The 22042-nt window shown below is 38.2% G+C and overlaps 1 protein-coding gene across 1 annotated transcript; it reads left to right on the forward strand.

Annotated features, from left to right (window-relative positions):
• The first annotated feature begins 677 nt into the window (after nucleotides 1-677).
• On the forward strand, nucleotides 678-21673 carry LOC114523766 (neurofibromin-like). Its single transcript, XM_028544795.1, is given in 72 exon segments — nucleotides 678-1159; nucleotides 2184-2327; nucleotides 2481-2564; nucleotides 2661-2726; nucleotides 2923-3041; nucleotides 3109-3224; nucleotides 3294-3361; nucleotides 3438-3513; nucleotides 3579-3682; nucleotides 3896-3955; nucleotides 4123-4287; nucleotides 4378-4581; nucleotides 4670-4741; nucleotides 4858-4917; nucleotides 5004-5126; nucleotides 5251-5367; nucleotides 5693-5772; nucleotides 5935-6055; nucleotides 6273-6332; nucleotides 6411-6606; nucleotides 6734-6969; nucleotides 7057-7139; nucleotides 7455-7541; nucleotides 7633-7690; nucleotides 7925-8038; nucleotides 8121-8159; nucleotides 8268-8368; nucleotides 8777-8852; nucleotides 8985-9124; nucleotides 9327-9440; nucleotides 9529-9719; nucleotides 10442-10737; nucleotides 10853-10970; nucleotides 10973-11030; nucleotides 11209-11301; nucleotides 11405-11447; nucleotides 11542-11623; nucleotides 11800-11876; nucleotides 11973-12067; nucleotides 12138-12287; nucleotides 12653-12751; nucleotides 12887-12995; nucleotides 13155-13210; nucleotides 13366-13489; nucleotides 13761-13889; nucleotides 13962-14072; nucleotides 14248-14295; nucleotides 14401-14443; nucleotides 14446-14501; nucleotides 14582-14722; nucleotides 15037-15099; nucleotides 15255-15372; nucleotides 15538-15623; nucleotides 15704-15801; nucleotides 16160-16169; nucleotides 16172-16249; nucleotides 16385-16474; nucleotides 16618-16737; nucleotides 16888-17005; nucleotides 17112-17252; nucleotides 17399-17467; nucleotides 17547-17692; nucleotides 17816-17877; nucleotides 17965-18079; nucleotides 18503-18857; nucleotides 18933-19026; nucleotides 19598-19644; nucleotides 19718-20004; nucleotides 20136-20236; nucleotides 20320-20462; nucleotides 20551-20603; nucleotides 20835-21673. Coding segments are annotated over 72 exon segments (8031 nt in total). The 5' UTR covers nucleotides 678-1099; the 3' UTR covers nucleotides 21210-21673.
• Nucleotides 21674-22042: the final 369 nt, after the last annotated feature.

The following is a 22042-nucleotide window of genomic DNA, read 5'->3' on the forward strand; positions in this document are numbered from 1 at the left end:
CTGTGTGTCATCATTATTTGACGTTTAAGCCGTTGGTTTGAGTTTTTGTTTCTCTTGATAACCTTGAAATAAGGTTTAAGCAAAATAGGGCAAAGATTGTACATTACCCCAACCTCAGTGATCAAGTCACAGGCCAACCTCAAATTGTGCGCTGTGGGTTTTTGTCTTCTAGCACGCCTTAATCATAAGTAATCTGGTAGAAATCATTCAGTCAATAGACAATGGTTTAATCCAATTTCCTAAAACGGTCTATAACTAAATTTGGACATGCTCTAGCGAACTTCGTTGCACGATAAATTAATGAAAATCGCATTAATTTTTCAAAAGAGACGAATTGAGAAACAAAACTCCTCAGCTGTGGTAGCAACTTTCCGGTTAATTATTTTTGCGTGCAATGTTCCGCTTTTGTGCAGAACATTGGATAAAGAATAACATTAAAAAATAATGGTTTCTAGGAAAGTTTCCTCCGGTAATGCGATTATGATGCGGGGTTATACCAGTTGAAAGGGTCTCCGATTGTTTTGAGAGGGGCGTGGGGTTAGGTGGGGTGTATGGCCATAAATAGAGGTTATTTTCCTCAATCTCGATCTGGTAAATTGGGTAACCTATGGGATTATAATTAAGACATAATTGTGACATTCAAATTGTTCTAATTGATGTGCAAAGTAGAGTAAGAATGTTTTGATCAAACGAAAATGATAACCAAGATTTCTAGTAAATTATATATGAAATCTAGCTCATATTAACGTGCTTTGGTGCTGTCCCGGGCCGATCAAATCAAATTGCGTGTGGCCAAAATCGTGCAAGAGTTGTTTCGCATTGTTTGTTACTCGGGGAGGGGTTTACGGTTGTTTTACGAGAGCGCGAACCTAGCCCTTCCTGTCAGAAGCACATTACAATACAGAGCCTTTGGTGTACAACTACGATCTGATATTTTGCAACGACGGGGCGCCACTGCAGGGATAAGCAAATATTCACGAGATCTTTTATGCGGAGGAACTGGAACGATTGTTAAAGACAGTCTCGATGAAGAAATGAAAATGTTTTACATGGCTTGAACTATGATCTGTGGTCGTTTCATCGACAGTGTTGCCCGAACATGCTTGTCAATAAACCAGATGAATGGGTCCGGATAGCTTTGCAACGCTTCCAAGTTCAGGTATATAGTTTAACTATCCTTTCCTGGTCTTTGGCACTTTAAATTTACAAACTGAAATTGATATATGATAAATATGTCTTCGTATGATATATAATATTCCTTATGAATATAGCGTAATGGATGATTTTAACCGCTGTTTTAACTCTCGGTACTCTAATTTTTGTTTATGTATTGCTTGTCGATATACGAAGCATTTCCTGAGGTTTTTCCTATGAGAATGTGCCATTAAGATTGACAAGAACACATATGCTTTATCAATGATTAACCATGAGCTCGACGAGACAAATTGGTCTTTATAGACGCAGTAAATATTGTCTTAAGTGCTCGTAAAATTATTTGCAACGGGGAAATCTTCTGAAGCATATCGCCTTGGCGTAGTGTGTCAAAGAAACGTATAGATATGAATATGTTTGGGATTTCAAATTTGCGTTAATAAATTGCTTAATTTTGGTTAATTATAAACTTATAAAATAGTAAAAGTGTTTGAGATTATCAATTTGTGGCAAGTTAATAATTAATGTGCATGTTTGTGAGGAGTCTGTTGTTCAAAACATTTATAATCTTATTATTTGAGAGCTCAGAAGCAACGTATAATTACAAAATTTGAATAAGTGTGGGAAAACGGCTAGTTTCTCATTAAAAGAAACCTGAAAGAGTTCGACGAATCCTGAGGTTTTAAAGTTATATTCTTTCAACGTGTCGGGTTTAATTTCTGCACATGTTTTGCAGACAGGAAGCAGCTTTGTGATGATTACTTTGGGGTTATTCAGGAAGCAATTTTCTTGCCCTGTGGGTACAATGATATCTGGCAAATCTATATTTGAAAGTGAATCTCAGTCAAGCCTGTCAGGGAATATTGATAGAAATAATAGACAATAATAATGCCTATTATTTCTAGCAAAATATCAAATGTTCAAGTCATTGTTTCAATAGAAATACCAAATGTCAAGGAGATATTGGATGTTAAAGTTATTATTTCAATATCAATAAGTGAACGAAGGGGTAAATTTTCCAAATTTCATAGCTTCCGCATGAGAGAACACCTGAACACAATGAATCAAAAGAGAGCATTGAGAAAATCCAGGAGACTCTCATCACTCTCAGTGAACAAAGGTTTCCACTGGTTATGCAAGGACTTACTAAGCTGATTAAAGAACCTGCCTTCATTGTAAGTTAACGTGATGACCCAGCCTCGTACCCAGGCGCTTTATTGGAAAACCTGCTACGAGGGTACGCCTGGGTATGAGGCTTGTGATGATCCCTCTTGTTAACCTATATCAGCTGGTAAAGTCATTGATTGATGTTAATGTCATATTTTCAGAACTCTTTTCCATCAGATAAGAAAGATAAGATTGGAGAATCCAATGTTATTGTACTCAGTACAATTGAAAAATGTCTTTGCAAAGTAAGACTTCATTCTGACTTTTGGTTCATGTTTAAGCAAAATGTGGCTATTAGACTTTTGTAAATGCCATAGATAATTGAATCTTTCTTTTTGCAGTATCCTGAGCAATGCTCACGGCTTGAGGATGATGTTTTATCTAAACTCCTTCCAAGTATTATACAGGTAGGTTATCACTGGTTAGTGAGTTGACCAGTCAGTGGTTGGTTGGTCATTTGTTTGGTTCGTTGGTCAGTTGTTTGCTTGGTTGGTTAGTTAGTTGGTTGGTCAATTGGTTGGTGTGTTGGTTGATTGGTTAGTCGATAGGTAGTTGTCCACAATTGCATTCTTTCTAATCATTTTTTTATTTAATTCCTTCTAGTATGTGCTACAAACATTTGATTTTCCCCATGCAACCGAAGTTCAGAAAATGGCAGCCAAAGTCGTATCACATGTTAGCTCCTATCACTTCTCGGCAATATTCAATAAAGTTTCATTCAGGTAAGAAAAGAAAATACCAAAATTTATTTATACTCAATATCTTTTCAACAAACGTCATCTACTCTCTTTGTCCTGTTCAGACTTCACCAATTCAAGTGGATGATGGAAGTAATGATGTGAATTACCTCATCCTGATACGATATCTTAAACTAACCTCATCTTCATTGGTCATTCTGTTAGAAGGTCAGTCAGTAATGCATTCGTTCAGGATTTACCACAAGATTAGACACTTACAAACTTTGCTTTATCCAGAGTGTTTGGATACATTTAAATCACTGAAGAAATCCGCAAAGATGACGTTAATATCTTCATTGGAAAAGGTAAAATTTTTCTTCTTCTAAAACCATACAATTGGACATCCGTCAAACTTTGATATAATGATATTTCCTTTCGCAGGCAATTTGGAATTGGATCAAATACAACGCGGAGGAATTTGCGAAGGTTCAAAGATCCCCTTCGAAAAAACTCTCAGGTAAACACACAATGAAAGCCACTACTTTGTGAAACTTTCTTCAATGTATTTGTTTATAATTTTAGAACTGTGTGACAGCCTTTTTGAAATCTTGGTTTCATTTGCCGAAAGCACGAAACGCAAAGTGGCCGCTTGGCCGTTACAGATTATGCTCCTAATGCTTAGCCCGGTAAGTGACTGTTGATTTCATGTTGAAGAATACGGTCATTGCTTTTTATCAAACGAAGACGAGTTGATGAGAGTTCCAGCACTCATAATGGCAGTGAGATAGGACACTCGATTATCAGTTTCATCGTCTTATGTTAGGTTGTATGGACTGGAACAACTGACGACGACCTTGAAATGAAATACAAAACATTTTACTGGACATTTCTCATTTTAGGACACGTTAAAAGCAATTGCATCAGGGGAAAAACAACAGGATGCCCATCTAGAAGTTAAGGTAAAATTATAAGGTCTTACAAGACGAGAGTAGGGATAAAAGCGGACTATGTTTCATGCTTGCCCTGATGGCAAGTATAACTGGTCGGAAAAGTGTAAGTAAAAGTCGGAAAAGTAACACCACTAAAACTACTAGTTCTGTTTAACTTGTTTTCTGTCATTGAACAGAGAGAATTTCTGGAGAGTTTGAAGACGGCGTTGACTAGCGCAAAAGGACTAACAGAGAGTTCTGCCATTGCTTGTGTGAAGTTGTGCAAGTGTGCAACTTATGTACGACCTGAAGATAACTCCGTGTTATGTTTCCTTGTGTTGACTGTCATGAACGAGCTCAAGGTAAGTTGAAAGCTTTGTGGTCGATCGATGTGCTTCGAGTTTTACGGACGCGAAGGGTAAATTGAATTATTAACGTATTCTTTCCTCCAGGCTCTTCTCTTCAACACAAGTAAACCGTTCACCGTTGCATCACAAAATGCGATTCCTGTTGAGACACTGATGGTCGATTGCTTCGTCTCCAGTTTCCGAATTAACTATCGGAACAGCCAGCATTTTGATATTTGCCTGGTGCCCACAGCACCCGTCATTTTCAGCGTTGTGTATGTCCAAGGATTATACACCATTGTTAGACAGGTAACCAGGTTAAATTGAGGGAGCACATACGACCTACATTTCCCAGGTTTACATCCACTGTGTCCCTATCATTCCATCTTCATTTCAGAAACCTTTAAGTTGGTGGCCGACGTTAAAAGTCATGTACTCCAAGGCAGAGTCCCTTAGAAATTTATTCGAGGTAAAATACAGGAAGATATGCACCAGAATTTCTGTCGTAATCGTAGTCAAATTAACCGCGATGAAACGTTGTTGAAAAGGCCGAGTTTTAACATCGCTTCGATTTGTTTATTGTAGAGAACGCTGGAGAAATTTCGTGGGCTTGAAAATGGTCATGGTGCTTCACGGATGAGCGTGGTTTGTCACGTTTTTAAACTTCTAAGTGCAGACTTCTGTGAAGGGTCTCATTTGATGTCCAACCTAACGGATGGTTTATTTCATAGCTTTACAAACCTCGGGAAATCAAGCGAGGAAAAGATGAAGAAATTGGAACACTGAAGGCAGAAAAGGAGCTACTGCTGTGGTTGGTTCGTCTTTTCCGAGTGGAACCAGCTTTTGCTTTTTCTGTAAGTATAATTTAGCGAACTTTGTGGCTGTGTTGTTTCCCTGTTATCTTGATGCCAGACTGTTAATAGAATTGGGAAGAAATCTCAAACAGATTTTATCCAAGGGTTATTCTCGTTCACATAGAACACACAAACTAAAGGCATTGAAGTTCATCAAAGTTCAAATAAGCTATTGCTTGGTCTTGTCCATTTAATACTTTCTTCAAATTTTGGCAAAGAAGTATCACAGGAGGCGTCCCAGGTAATCCAAATCTATCCAAAGCTATCCAAAGCTATCCAAAGCTATCAATAACATAGTGCATATGACTCAAGTGTATGAACTGATATTGTCATGGTGCTACTCTAAGTCACCAACTGGCTAAAAGTTTAGTTTGGTTCCCGCCGTGGTCAAAAAAATATTTCATCTTGCCTGGTTGGTATCTCAGAGTGCACCATCACATTATTTATATATGCATATTTCTGTTCTTTCTTGTCGACTTGCCCTGCGTTTTTTGCCAGGAATAACGTCATACGATATCTCTCAATTCTCTTCATTTGTTTTGCTCTTGCAACTTTCTTTCATGTAGACACTATTGACATTGCATTCGCCTGAAAATGTTCAGCTGTGGAACCCCGCCGAACCCATCTACTCCTTCTGGGAAATAAGGTCTGTGTTTAACAAATAATGTTTGTGAATTCCACTCTGTAGTGATACACAAAAGAATTTTGAGAAGAACTTCGGGAATATCTCTCAGTGATATTTATTTGTTTTGTACTACAGGAAGACGGTGTAAGAAATATAAAGAATGATTGTTTTTTTTTCTTGTAGTTCGGAGTGTGTTCATTCCATTGGGGATGCGCTTGTGAATCATGGCACGAAAGATTTATGGTTGTTGAAATATTTGAAGAAGTTGATGGCTTGTAGAGATGAGTTCATTCAAAACAATAAGGTACGAGTCAAGAGACACGTTGTTTTGGTTAAAATATTAGCGTATTATTAGGAGCCGAGGTTGTGTTATTGTACCAGAGTATCTCTTTTGTATCCCTCGTCCTATACCATTGTCTGCACTCTATAGCCGTGTGCTATCACTTGTAGATCTCTGCTGTCCCGTGCTATCCCTCGCTGTCTCTTTTATCACAGGACATTAACGTTTCCATCTCTTTCAGGATGACCCTAATTTCTCCTGTCACTCACTAGTTACGTCTTCAGCAAGAGTCAAACTCGAGGTAAATCTTCGAATGGATTGAAGTGTTGACTGTGTTGTTCTTGCATGTGTCTTCTAATGCAACCATTTCGTGTTCTAGGAAGTGTTTTTGCAGTTTCTGTGGAATCCGGACGCAGAAGCCATCATCACAGCGCTGTCTTGTCTAAAATTTCTGTGCACCGAAATTTACAGCATCTCAAACACGAGCATGGATAATATCGCTCAGATGAATCTTGTTACGTCCATATTTTCCGTGTATGAAGAACTCGCGAATCTTGCTAATGGCATTTCAACAGGTAGAACTATGTAGAAACGTTTTGCCTGTTAGGACGCGGAAGCCGAACGACTGTAAACTCACAGCTGCAAAAATAACACGGCTCTGCCTGGAGAAATGATGTGAATGGTTATTTATTTCATTACCAGGTCGTCTCGCTCTTCAAAAGCGAATCATGGGAATCTTGCGAAAAGTCAAGGTTCAAACGCCGGGCAACAAACTAGCCTGGGACGGAACCTATTTCAGATGGAAGAAGCTCACGCATGCGCTCATCAATTTTCCCAAAGAAGAAATTCCCGGCGAGCCTGCGCAATCTGCAAAGAGCATGCGCAGACGCACGACAAGATTTAGCCAATCTGGCAAAATATCTGCAGAAAGTATCGAGGTAAGAAATACGGGATGATATATTTTTGTTTCATTGTTTAGAATATTGTTTGAGAATTAGCTGATGTTAAATTGTTAATATTTTTAGGGTTACATCAACGAATGGAACTATATGACTGGATTTCTTTGTTCGCTTGGAGCAGTTTGTTTTAAGGAGAATCCTGAATTAAGGTAGAGTAATCGAGTTGTGTTTGCTTGGGCAGTTCTGTGCTATCTTCTATCCTGCCCTATCCTGGGATATCCTCCGCTGTTCTCTGCAGTCCTGTGCTATCTTCTATCCTGTCCTATCTTGGGATATCTTCCGCTGTTCTCTGCAGTCCTGCAGGTGCTATCGTCTATCATGTCCTGTTCTGTTCTATCCTCCGCTGTTCTCTGCCGTCCTGTGCTATATTCTATCCTGTTTTGCCCTGTTCTATCCTCCGCTGTTCTCTCCAGTCCTGTGCTATCGTCGGTCTGTTTCAATTACCATTTCTTCTTTCAAATTAGTCGCCGTATCAGCAGATCAAGATCAGCGGGAAAACTGAACCGTCAACCATCGGTTTCTCAACCCGAAGAAACAGAGACAGTCAAAGGGTAAGTGCTTCCGGGAGTTATGCAAATTTACCTTTGAATTCATGTTGCGAGCAAAGCTGAATTACCTAAAGAAAAATAATTTCTGTTCAAGATTCGTTTGTGAACTATTACGCCTCAGTGTATGTACCAACGAACACATTGGGACGAAGGTTGGTTGAACAAATATTTAACTAAATCGGACTACATACTTTAGTCTTCTCAGTAAATCATGCGTGTGGTCTAGTGTAGGTAGGATTCTACAATAAGCCCTCGTGGTTTGTGTCTGAACTATCTGAGAAAGATATCTCAAACGTGATGGTTTAGTGTAGGTAGTATTCTACAATAAGCTGTCGTGGTTTGTGTCTAAACTACCTGAAAAAGATATATTTCAAACGCTTGTTTAGATACGGCTTATTATCAAGGATCTGATTGGCCAAGAGTTGAGTTCGGCTTTGTATAGTGCTTTATTTAAAGAAATTCGCCGGGATTTTGAAGAATTTTTCACAGCTGGTGGCCAGGTAGGTGCAACGGTGATCAGTCGAAAGTCATCACTTTGAGTCAGGACTGAAGGCAAATTTTCTAAACTTTTTAATCTTTCAGGTTATTGTCCAAGACATCCATACTTGCTTTGTCGATCAGGTAAACATTCACGATGAATATATCAATTATAATGAAAGAAATGATGTTTTGTAAATGAAGGTCGTGTATGGTCCATATATTGGTTTTAATTCAGTGTCTTTTCTTAAGGTTATTGCGATAATGAAGCACATCTTGGAGAACAAAAATGCTGTTGCGGTTGAGTGCTTCAAAATGGAAGTCATTGAACCAATTATCATTTCAATTGTAAGGTACGTCATCTTTACTTGTTTGAGTATAAACCAATCACAACGCACTTTATCTTGACCTTGATTGTCTGATCATCACTGTGGATCATCAAAGCATTTCTCTGACTATCATTCGTAGCTTATATTCAACCTCCATTTGTACTTTGCGTTCTGCATTGCTTAGAAAGACGAGTACATAGAAATGTTTTGTATACAGTATATGACAGAAAATGTTTACTTGAGGATTTACGTCTATTATACTGTCGTTTTCAGCAGGGAATGTGTGAGTTTAGACCCACTGACCTCACAATCCTCACACTGACCGATTGGACTGTTTGAGACTTATTTTTAAAGATTTTTAAATGTTAACTGGAATGTGAGTTTTACACAAAACGTCTTATATTAAAAGTCCTAAAATGTATTTCTTTTTAGATACACTAGAAATCTAAAACCATTCGTTTCTCGTTCTTTGATTATAAAGTCAAGAATTTGTCAATTAGTCGTCACGGTTAGTTGCATAGAATCATCTCGTAACTTGTGTGCTTCATATCAGTGTGTAGTGACACTGTGACAGTGTTTAATTTTATTTGCATGGCCGGTAGCAATGTTTTTTTGACGGTCTCTTTTTTCTTTGTTTCAGCTCATGAGTCATCGTGATGAAGTGTTATTTTTTCAAGAAATTAAATTTCGAAATAAATTAGTAGAATATTTATCGGACTGGGTTGCTCATGCGTCGAACGACGAGACGGAACTACCATACGAAATTACGGTTAATTCACGGTATACGATTGTCTTATTAAATATAACTAAGTCCAGCTAATAACTTCTTACTTCAGAGGTTTCAACAGAGAAGGTTGAAGCTTCGTGCTATTTTCCAGCTCGTCTATTGTTCGCTCGTCTTTAGTTCATGAAACGAAAGCGCATCTCTTGATGATTTGAGAACTTGTCAATAAGAAGGGAATTGTGTTTGCTAAACTTTCAGATACCTGGACGAATGCGCCATGAAGGCAATTGCTCAGCTTCTTATCGCTCTTCCACTGCAGCCTGAAGCCACAGATGTTGACATCATGGAAGCAAAATCCGAATTGTTTCTCAAGTAAGTCTTTCTCAAGAGGTATGACGTGCGTCAACTGAAAGTGTGCAGGGAATGAAAATTACTATATCTGCATCTGCTTTCTCTCCAGATATTTCACACTGTTTCTCAACTTGCTGAGTCGTTGTGTTGGGCCTGGTGAAGACCACAATGACGCTACTCTGGAGAAGAAGCGTCAAAAGAGTATCTTAACATATCATGACAACTTACATCAGTGCACCGTGGCCGCCATGTCGAACCTGCTCAGCGCCAATATCGATGCTGGTCTAACTCATGCTATTGGTATGAAACTTGTGTTAAATCATTATCATAAATAATTATTATACTGTTCTTCCTAGAGGTTCAGTAAGAATCATTTCTTATTGATCCAGTGTTACTACAGGAGGAAACTTAAACTAAACTAACTTTATTTATACTGGATAGCTCTATCAGTTCTAAACTGTTCTTCCTAGAGGTCCAGTTAGAATCATCTCTTATTGATCCAGTGTTACTACAGGAGGAAACCTAAACTAAACTAACTTTATTTATACTGGATAGCTCTATCAGTTCTAAACTGTTCTTCCTAGAGGTCCAGTAAGGATCATCTCTTATTGATCCAGTGTTACTACAGGAGGAAACCTAAACTAAACTAACTTTATTTATACTGGATAGCTCTATCAGTTCTAAACTGTTCTTCCTAGAGGTCCAGTAAGGATCATCTCTTATTGATCCAGTGTTACTGCTGGAGGAAACCTAAACTAAACTAACTTTATTTATACTGGATAGCTCTATCAGTTCTAAACTGTTCTTCCTAGAGGTCCAGTAAGGATCATCTCTTATTGATCTAGAGTTACTACAGGAGGAAACCTAAACTAAACTAACTTTATTTATACTGGATAGCTCTATCAGTTCTAAACTGTTCTTCCTAGAGGTCCAGTAAAGATCATCTCTTATTGATCCAGTGTTACTACAGGAGGAAACCTAAACTAAACTAACTTTATTTATACTTAATTGCATATTCGTAGGTCTTGGCTATCATCCCGACCTTGCTACAAGAGCGATCTTCATGGAAGTTTTAATGAAAATCCTCAATCAAGGAACAGAATTCGATACGCTGGCGGAAACAGCCACTCGTGATCGCTATGAGCAGCTTGCAAACCTAATGGCGACCATGGGTGAAAAGGGAGAACTCCTATTGGCTGTGGCGTTAGCCAATGTCGTGCCGTCAAATGAACAGGATGATTTAGCGCAGGTTTTGGTAACTTTATTTGACGCGATGAATATCTTGTACCAGTTTCTGTGGAATATACTCTCTCAAGAGGTATGGTATATGAATCGTGTTAGTTAACAATATATCAACAGTCTGGTTGGTCATGTGCATGAGATTAATCAAAGCATAGCTACATATTTTGACCATATTTCTCTTGTCATCCTAGGTCAGGAACTGCGAAGGTTACCACGTCCTGTTTCGAGGCAACACGCTGGCAACTAAAGTGACCACGTTCTGTTTCAAGATCTTCGGTACCAACTACATCCACTACCTCCTTGGTCCGCTCATAGACCTTTGCTTAAACAGGAAAATCTTAACACCACATTTGAACTCGATCCAAGCAGGTCAGCGTTTTGTTTTTAACTTCTTCTTCTCTTCCTGTATTTAATAACTGCTATGAACGCAGTAAGATTATAAGAAGTGACTAACAATTGACGAGTTTATCAATCTGAATGAATATTGCTTCAATCGACCCCAGTACAATATAATTTAGACAAAAAGTACAACTGTTTTACTGTATAGGCTGGAAGAGGGAGAAAGTTTGGAGGAAAATACCCAAAACGTAATCAATTTGGCTGAGAAATTTCTTACCCATTTTTATGAATCTCTCGACAAGTAAGATCCAACGTTGTTATCTTTACTACATGCATGCATATCGACGAACCGAACGCAAGTTTTTTGTCAATTTATATGTCAATGGTTGCTTGATATTTTCTAGTTTTCCAAATGCACTGAAGTTACTTTGTTACTGTCTAAAGAAGGTTCGTGTTGTGTACGTTTGTAACGCGGAGAATTTCACTCGTGCGACAAAGAATCCGGAGCAATTCATGTGAATTAATCGCTTTTCAATTTTAGGTTGTTAGTCAAAGATTTCGTCAGCACAAAGCCGAGGCTGTCGGCAGCGCCATATTCCTTCGTTTCATCAATCCTGCGATAAGTAAGTTTTTTTCATTGACGAAACCTAAAAGGGCGTTTAAACTCAAGAGTTGATGGATAATTTTAGTAGATTTTCAAGAAATTCACCTTGAAATGTGATTACGCGTTTTCGTGGAAAGAGAGGTCTAATGGTGTTTTAATATTATCGTGAATAAACGAGAATTTTTGTATTTTAAGATTCCCCACAAATGCTTGGTATTGTGGATCATCCTCCTCCGGAAAATATTAGAAGAGGTCTGATGTTTTTGTCCAAGGTAAAAGACGCGATGTGTAATGATTTAGCTGTTAGAAATACCACAGTTTTTGGACCATGGTTGTACAGATTATCATGTCTGCTTTTGCTTTTACAGATTCTTCAAGTTTGGCCAACAATATGTTGTTTACAAAGAAAACATATGGAACCTTTGAATGGCTTTTTGAAGGAAAACCTCACCAAAACGCAGCAGTAAGTCAAATTTGGTGTTGTTCTGTTGGCTTGTGTCAGAACTACGTGAAAAAGAATTAATCTCTTGTAGGTACTTCGAGAAAATCTCGTTGCACCGTCCTTCGCTTAAACAGGATGACAGAGATGTTTATTCATTCGTCAGTGATGCGAATATTCTCTCACTTCATCGCATGTTATGGAGCAGTCAGGAAAAGATCGGATTATACATGGCTGCAAGGGGGTGAGAAATGTAGAGCCTGCCATTTTGTTCTCTAAATTCACTTGTCACTATCATACAGAGAGCGATTCTACGAAATCTAGATGAAGCTATCCGCCAGACACTAGTTCCTTCAATCGCTCTAAGATTGCCCGTTGTTGGTACACACTGATTTAAACTTTGGTATTCCTAAATTTGGGGTTCTCAATAATAATGTTAGCTCAAAATATGTAATTCTATTGCTTTCCAACATTTTTACCAACGGTTAAAGAATCCTAGTCCAGTGGATGGCGCTATCCTGCTTTCGTGCAACCTGCCCCAGAAGATTGTGATTCACAATTTATTAACGTTGGGAGTTAATAATCCAAGTAATGCTTGTTTTCTTGCAGAGAATTCAAAATTTACGGCCGAGGGGTGTTTGAAAAGTTGACAACATTGTTAGCTCGACTGGGACCGCCGGATCCTCAGAGATTGCAAATTCAAAAGAAGTGAGTAGTCTATTGAACTATTGTCGTAAACTGAAGGTCAACAAGGCTCCCGCGGGTTCTATATGTGGGTGCAAATATATTCATCATCGTCCCAAAAACATCTGTAATAATCTTTCATCTGTAATAATCCTACAGATGGACAACTCAGGGAGGCTCGTCTGATTTTGAGGAATTCATGGCACGTCACGCTGATACAGGGGAGAGAGATCTTGAGGAAATCAAGAATCTCAAGATTTTCTATCAGGTAAGGACCGTAAGGACACTGGGTTGGCATCGACGTCTATTATTAAAGATTAACAATCAACATACAATGAAGCCATCGGGTCAAGTCACAATTCCTACCTATTTGATTTGCACAACATTAATGGAGTTTTTGATAAAGTTTCATCGCTTGTTTTTATAGGAAGGGAGATCAAAGAATGGTAATCCCGTGTTTTATTTTATTCCTCGACGATTTAGGTGAGGATCTTAACCTATTCACGGTGTCCATACATCTGAGATGTGTCGCTAGCAGTTCTACCTTCTATGTTCACAGTATCATAACCACGCATACCATAATACCTTAACTTTGCCGTCTGATTTGAAACCTGAAAATGTGATTTGTCCATTAACAGAAATGACATAATCAGCCCGGATCGTTTAATTTATCACATGCTGTTGATGCTGAAAGCCTTACACGGTCAAGCCTGGGAACTGGTATGTGACATCACGCAGACAGCAAAGTCGAATCAAATGAAGGTGAGTGACGTGCTTGCCTGTGACGTCAGAGTCACGCTTGGTGCTGCTATTCACGAGGGCGTGAACGTCAAATACGACGTGAAAATGGCGAGTAAATGGCGTGGCATGTCCATATTTGGGCGCATCACGCCATTTATTCGTCATTTTCACGTCTTCTTTGACGTTCACGTCCTCATGCTAAATCTCCCTATTACCTCATGTGCAAACCATCTATTATTCAATCTGATAACAGCCTTATCCAGCCACTCGTATTTATTCTCTTCATTGTCAGGTTACATCGTTAAAGAATGGTATATCACTTCTCCCTGTCACAAATCTTCAAACTGTTTATGTTTACAACATGAATAGCGCCATGAAGGAATATATCAAAATAAATGAGAGGTTTTTTGCACCTTTTAAGGTACGAAATCTATTATATGTGATCGTTAATGGTTGTGGAAAAGCTCAAACACAATCTTCATTGATTTTTTAGCATCATAACCAAGTGATAGTCATCGACAATCTGAGTAAATTCAACGATTACATTTCACCGGAGGAATTAGGATTGCCAAGCTCGACTACATCTTCAGAGAAGGATTTAAATGTGAGTTGGCATTGAAAGCGTTTTCCTGCAGTTTTGAACCAGCCTAAACGAAACTCTTTCCTACACTTGACTCTTTCATTAAGTGATAAAGTGAGGAGTTGGCTAGACTTTGTAGTGCAGTTCAGTAAAATTATGTATTCTTTAGAATCAGACTAAAATTTATCATTCGTTGCAGATTTTTAACGCCATTAAAGTTCATTATAAAGTCTCAGTTTTTATTAAGGTATTGTTCTAAAATTCTTCACCTCATTAATTTAATTGTACCAATTTATGTTGGCAAACACCTTCGATATTTGGTCTTAAATTCTTAAATCTTCTATTTTATTAGATCGGGCCAAACTGCATACAGATTCAGACGTCAGAAAACACAAAGTTTTGGGCTACAGTTTCTATATCAAGGATATATTTTATCCAAACGAAATCGAAGATGTAAGATTCCAAGAGTTCTGTAGAATTCACAGTCACAAGGGGAACCTCTAAATTTTGTGATCTATTTTTTTTATTCAAAGGTCATCTCTCAAAGTACTGACGATAATCTATTTTGGATGAAGTTTAAGACAGCCGCGGGAATCTTGTACATGAGCAACGAATCCGATCAAATAGTCCAGGCCGTCACACACCTAAAGAAGCGATGGTTAATGTCTCAACAAGTAAGTTCATTGAGCCGAATTTGCTTGTTTTAACGTAGTCCTAATATAACTGCGGTTATGAGCCAAATCGCAGGAGCTTTCATGAAGCTTACACAAAGTGATGGCTGTATACCTGAAGTTATATGTAGCTATGGTTTCAAATATGTTTATGGTTTCAACAAACTTTTGGTTGGGATTTCGAAGTGGATAAAATGGCTTTAGTGGTAAAACTTCGCTGGTTTTATCAATTGTTATCCCCGTTGGGTAAGAAATTAACCTTGTTCACCAGTTCAGCAAACCTTATATGCATGTCTATACTTTTTCATCTGATTTAGAACCAAACGGCTGCAACAAAGAAAATTCTTCCCAAAGATGTACCCGGAACTCTGTTAAACATGGTAGGTTAGGTTTAATATGCTTGATGGAGAGAGGCCTGATTTAGCAACTATGTTAACTGTGTCACCCACAGGATGGAAAACGAGTAAAATTTACTCGCGGATTTCGTACAGACGACTGCACAAATTCCTCTTATTTTACCGCTTTTTTGTTCCAGGCATTGCTCAACCTTGGCACGAGAGATCCAAGTTTACGTTTGGCTGCTTACAACTTACTCTGTGCTCTTACGACTGTTTTTCATTTCAAAATTGAGGAGCGACTCTTTGAAGGAACTGGTAAAGTTTGCACAAAATTTACTTGATTTTATCTGAAGTACCTGACCCTAAAAAATATCCCAAGTCCAGAGGCTTGTTTGTTGAATACGGTGACTGAAGTGAGAAGACGTGACAGTAAATGGTATTACCAATACCTAGCAGTTGATATTGTTTTCTTTTTTTAAGGATTATGTATTCCTGCAAACAACACAATATTCATTGTTGGTATATCCAGCAATCTGGCGAGCAAGGAACCACATCTCACCTTAGAGGTAACGCTGAATTTAGTCGTCAACTTTGACGATTATTTTGGTGGTAGTTTGATAATTTATTGTCATTTTTCTGGCTTTAGTTTCTACAAGAATGCATATCAGGTTTTAAGAAATCCAACCACGAGCTGAAACATCTTTGCTTGGAGTATATGGCACCTTGGTTTCCAAATTTATCACGGTAAGGATAAAATGTAGCTACATGTTGGTTAAAGTGCAAGACTAGATGAATTTTGAACTTTAATACTTTTCAAAGATGTGATAAGATGTCTGAATGTCACAACTTAGGTTCGCTTCGGTTCTAAATGAGTGTGAATTAGAGTTTATCTTCAGAAAATTTCGGCCCTCGCGTTGATACGAGCAGGCCTGATGTACAGAACTGACTTGACATCCACTTTAATCTGAAGATAAAATAGGTTAGGATGATGTACACGGATAGATAGTCGTTTGTGGAAACGCCGCTTGGACAACATGCATGTCTGACCGAAGTTAGCTTAAATAAGGTGACATCCAGTGATGTTGTGAGGCTTCTCTTTCAGTTATTGCAAGGAACTAAGAAAGGAACAAAGCGTGCGCAAGTGAACGCAATTCTTGAAGACTTAATTGAACTGACCATTGCTGAAAAAGGGGTGAGCAATAAACATTATATTCAGGATCGTCAGAGAATATCAAACAGCATTTTGAAATAACTGGGGAGCAATAAATGGGTGATAGAGGTATTTTTACCACGTTTGAGTTGTGATTAACTATTATTTTTATTCCAGGCCATGTATCCATCAATTCAAGCAAAAATCTGGGGAAATATGGGAAAAGTCACGGAGTTAGTTGATACCGTTCTAGATAGTTTTATTAAAGTGAGTGTCTCCTCCACGATCTTATTTCAAAGATTTCCATTTGGATTGCGCGATTGTTTTACCATTAGCTTATCGATTATTACTGGATAATGCATGGTATGATTACGATGCTTGTATTAACTGGTTGGTTTATCTTCGTTAAGGCCAGTACGGCAGGGGGACTGGGCTCAGTAAAGGCCGAAGTAATGGCAGATACCTCAGTTGCCTTGGCCACCGCTAACGTCAATGTTGTGTCCAGCAAGTTCATCAATAGACTTTTGATGGTAAGCTGTCCTTTTCATAAGTCATTTGAACGAAGAATTGGCTGCTGTCGTTTTCACAAGGCATTTTAGAAAGAAACGATGAGCATGAAGAGGTGGCTGGTTGTCGCTTTTTAAATATAATTATAATCGAATGCTTGTAATTTTTTTCAGTTGATAAGAAAGACGTCGATAACCCCAACACCGCGTCTTGAAGAACATCTCATGTGGGAGGACATAGCGATTTTAAGTCGATATCTTTTAATGTTGTCATTTAACGATTCTCTCGATGGTAAGACAGTTTTTTATGCCATCCTCGTTTTTAAGAGTGAGTCAAATATACAGTGGGGATGAATAGCTACCATTTTTGGTGTTTACCTCATTATGTCTTCATTTAGTTGCAAATAATCTACCTCACCTGTTTCACATTATCATCAGTTTGGTATGCATGGGTCCCTTGTTCCTCAGAGCAACCGTTCACGGTATTCTCATCAATGTTATCCAGTCGCTGTCCACATGTACATCACTTGAGCTGCCAGGTGTGTTTTCATATATCTGTCTGGTGACAATTTGTAAATAGTCAGATGAAATAAGCGGATTAACTAACTCAATTCAGTATTAGCGCTAATCCTGGATTAAGTAATGTGGTGGGAATATTTGCTAAATTATTTTTGCTTTCTTTTAGATGAAACGAAGCGTTTGTTGCGGCTTCGCATGTCAGAGTTTTCTCTTCCTAAATTTTATCTTCTTTTTGGTAAGTCGAGATATCTTTGTGCGAAAATTTTGACAGGTTTCCGGACAAATGGCTTTTGTTAAATATTCTGTATCCGTAGGCATTTCTCAAGTAAAGTCGGCCCCAGTTCGCGCATTTCAGTCGTCATACCGCGGCGGTAGACACATGATCAACCTGAGAGACTCGGAGAAAATCCATATGACATCCATACAAACGATTGCAAATTCTCTTCTTGAAGTTGTTGAGGTAAGATGTGGAGAGTTTAGCGATGTATGGATCAATAAATCCTACCCAAATTTCCTCTCAAACAATAAAAACTGAAAGTGCCTATGTAGGATTATATTCTTTTAATTTTCATGTTTTTTCAAGGCATGCATGAAAGACATTCCCAACTGTACGTGGCTGGAGACGTGGACGAAATTGACAATGGAGTATGTTAATGTTGTTCTGTTTATTTCTTCTTCTGCATTCTTTACTTCAGTTAAGCTGTTTTCTAGAGGTTTTATCTTTTTCTTTAGATTTGCTTTTCAATACAACCCGCCACTCCAGGCCAGAGCTGTCATCGTTTACGGCTGTGCTTGTAAAGAAATTGATGATGCTCGAATAAGAGAACTTCTACTTGTTTTTATAAAGGTATTAAAACAACCGTTTACGAACCTTTGTTATTACAGAAGAAAACCTAAACTATTTTTTTATACTGGATATCTCTATCAGTTCTAAACTGTTCTTCCTAGAGGTCCAGTAAGGATCATCTCTTATTGATCCAGTGTTACTACAGGAGGAAACCTAAACTAAACTAACTTTATTTATACTGGATAGCTCTATCAGTTCTAAACTGTTCTTTCTAGAGGTCCAGAAAGGATCATCTCTTATTGATCCAGTGTTACTACAGGAGGAAACCTAAACTAAACTAACTTTATTTATAATGGATAGCTCTATCAGTTCTAAACTGTTCTTCCTAGAGGGCCAGTTAGGATCATCTCTTATTGATCCATTTAAACAGTGATATGCTCCATCTTTAAAGAACTTTCTCGTGAAATGTCTTTCTTATTGCAGGCTCTGAATGATTTCAGTGATGTTAGTCTTATCGAGGGTGTCATAATGTGTTTCACTCGTCTCCTGACAATCTTGGACAAATCGTCGAGATTCCACACGGCTTCGTTTTGGATCGCTATCGGTACTCTTCAACTGGCGGAAAACGGGCTTTACCCGGCTGGTCTAGCTTTGCTTGAACAGTCCTTGCTAACCCTGGAGTCGCAAGGTGCGTTCGATAACGAGAGTGTTGACAAAGTCCTTCTGAATTTCCGTAAAGATCCAAGAATGGAGTGGCATTGCAAACAACTGGATCATATCATCGGCGTGGCCTTTGCGAACAATTTTCATTTTGCCCTTGTTGCTTATCTGTTAAAAGGTAACAGTGTTGATGATCAGATATGATCGTGGATTGTGTATCGGATAATAACGATATTTTCTACTTCATCTTCAGGTTTACGTCATGGCAGCTCATCAACAAACACTCGAGCCATCCGAATTTTAAATCTCATGCTAAACATCGCAGGAAAACATCGAACAAATCATGTGTAAGGCTTTTTCCCATCTCTTTATTGTGTTACATACAGAGATGCTGTCTGGATGGTATTTTGCAATCATCTGGTTTTTGCAGTGTAGGAAGTATTCTACAATGAGCTGTCGCTGTTTATGTCTGGACTACCTGAAAAAGATATTTCTAGTGTAGGTGGTCGACAATTAGCTGTCGTGGTTTGTGTCTGAACTACCTGAGAAAGATATCTCAAACGTGGTGGTCCAGTGTAGGTAGTATTCCACAGTAAGCTGTCGTGGTTTGTGTCTGAAGTACCTGAGAAAGATATCTCAAACGTAGTGGTCCAGTGTAGGTAGTATTCTACAATAAGCTGTCGTGGTTTGTGTCTGAACTACCTACGAAAGATATCTCAAACGTAGTGGTCCAGTGTAGGTAGTATTCTACAATAAGCTGTCGTGGTTTGTGTCTGAACTACCTGAAGAAGATATCTCAAACGTGGTGGTCCAGTGTGGTAGTCTTAATGAGTACAATTTCTGCAGTGTACGAAAAATAATAAAATAATAAAAACAGAATAAAAAATTATAATTTGTTTTATTATATCTGTTTTACAGGAGAGAAAAATTTGCTGTGTATAAAGAAACAATCCCTTATCTTTCAGGTAAAGTTAGGATGCTTTTATTTTTAAACTTTATTACTGTGGTGATAAGGATGTATTCATCTTTCTTCTTCAGCGTTGTTAATTGTCTCTGATGAAATCCGCGCTAAATTACGTCCTGATAGTTCTCTTCACGCCCGACCGAAATCAATCCCGAAGAGCCAGTCGTCAATAACGCCACCAAATTCAATGCCTGTCAGTCCAGTTATGATAACGATAGAATCGCCCGTCTCTCCGGGACCTGCTCAAATCTCCGAGGCTGAAACTGAAATATTTTTGTGGCCAGCTGGAGTTGAGAACCGATTGCTGGATCCGGGGGTGGTAAATGACACGCAGACACAAGCTTTGTTGCTGACAACATTGGTAGGGAAGGAAGCGTTCGTTTATTTTGCGGTGTAGAATGTATTTCTGAATATGTTTCACGAAGGTTATTATACGAAGCCTTCGTTTTTACAGAAAACATTGAAAGTGAAATGCTATTCTTGCTATTTTAGTCGACTTTAGTCCGACATACAAAGGATGATGCTTTAGAGAAATTTTTATTTGAAGTCTTGGCGGAGGCAAGTCTCGTTTTTCCCAAAGTCTTTCCGGTTATGTAAGTAATAATATAGATTCATCGCTATAGCACGATTGATGTATTAAAAAAGAAACTATTGCTGACTTTCGTATCCCTCATAGTTATTCGTTGATAAGCAGTAAGCTCGCGATGGTCCTGGGTCACAGTCAGGATGTTGGATGTCTTCAAGCAGTCCAGACTATCATGCAGTCCACAATTTCGCTAAACTTTGCCGAAAAGCAACTGGGAACAAACTTTTTGCAAGGCCAGTTAATTTTTAATTTAACATCCATCTTTTTTGTTCCATGTCAGTCTCCCGCTTTGTATTTTCTTTACACTCTTGTTGTATTTAGGATTTGGATTTGATGGTTTTAGTCAATTTGCTGGTCCATTTTTTGACCAAGGGGTGAGCTTACATTGTAGTTTAATTTAGGTTTCTTCCTGTAGTAACACTGGATCAATAAGAGATGATCCTTACTGAACCTCTAGGAAGAACAGTTTAGAACTGATAGAGCTATCCAGTATAAATAAAGTTAGTTTAATTTAGGTTTCCTCCTGTAGTAACACTGGATCAATAAGAGATTATCATTTCTCATATAACAATTGTATTAATTTTCCCATCTGATGAATTCGTTAGGAACTGCAGTATGAAACTCGAGCGCAGATCTTTGTTCGTTTCGCCGAAGGTGTTCTAGAGAGTTGTGGAGGGATATTGGACGACAGTTTAAGAGCCAGCTGTATGTCTCTTGCTAAACCAGCTCCAGAGGTGGTGGAGCTTCCTCCGTTGCGTTCAAAGTCCTCCCTTTCATCATCGCTCACCTCGATACCAGATGATCCTGCATTGAAAGAAGACATCTCCACGCCCACAATGAAACGGAGTCTTTCGTCTCGAAGGAAGAGCACCAAGGAACGAAAAGAAAAGGACAGAAGCCGAAGCAAACGATCTCTAACGCAACGTGTGGTGGAAAGAGAGTTAAAGAGGGCATTGTCGCATCGTAATTCAGATGTTTGATACTTGGACCACTCAATATGGTGATTATATCACAGTTAAATATTTTAGTGTTTTGAATCTAATGGGAAGTCTAAAGATTTATTATCGATTTTTTGTTACAATTTGAATTCAGTGATTAATGTACAGAAGAAGTTAACTGTGAGAGTGTGAGTAATTTCACAATAATTTTCGAATTTAGTAAAATATTAATTCGGAAGACATCACCGTTCCAATAATTCTATTTTAACGCACCAAAGAATATACTATAATTTTTACGTAATATTCGTGGAGAATTGTGAACATCAATTTTATTCTATCGTCCTAAAAACGATATTTTTATCCTTAGTTAAATTTATTTTCATCTCAATTCAAAAGAAAGAAGGCTACGAATAGATTTAAGAATAAAAATGTAATTTTGTAATATTTTTCAAACTTGTATTAATGTATTGGAAAGGTCATAAGGAATAATTTATATTTGCAAAAGAAAGAATGGTTCGATATATTTTTTATGTTATTTTGTATTTCAAATGAGCGCGGATGATGAGCTGTGAGATTTTTTTATTGATTTATAGGGTTGAAAAAAAAGTTGAAGTGTGCTAAGCCTAAACTTGAAGATGTATGCAGTGATTTCAACTGACCGGAAGTTGAAACTAAGTCACCCCCAGTCTTTGCACGCAAAAACAAACACGGCCAAAACAAAAGTATTTTGTTGTGATTTTGTAAATTTGATAAAAACTGTCCGAGATGACTGCCTGAGATGACTGCTTGAGATGACTGCCTGAGATGACTGCCTGAGATGACTGCTTGAGATGACTGCCTGAGATGACTGCTTGAGATGACTGCCTGAGATGACT

This window comes from Dendronephthya gigantea, unplaced genomic scaffold (genome assembly GCF_004324835.1).
Source record: "Dendronephthya gigantea isolate DGI-Jeju-01 unplaced genomic scaffold, DenGig_1.0 000028F, whole genome shotgun sequence".
Lineage (NCBI taxonomy): Eukaryota > Metazoa > Cnidaria > Anthozoa > Malacalcyonacea > Nephtheidae > Dendronephthya > Dendronephthya gigantea.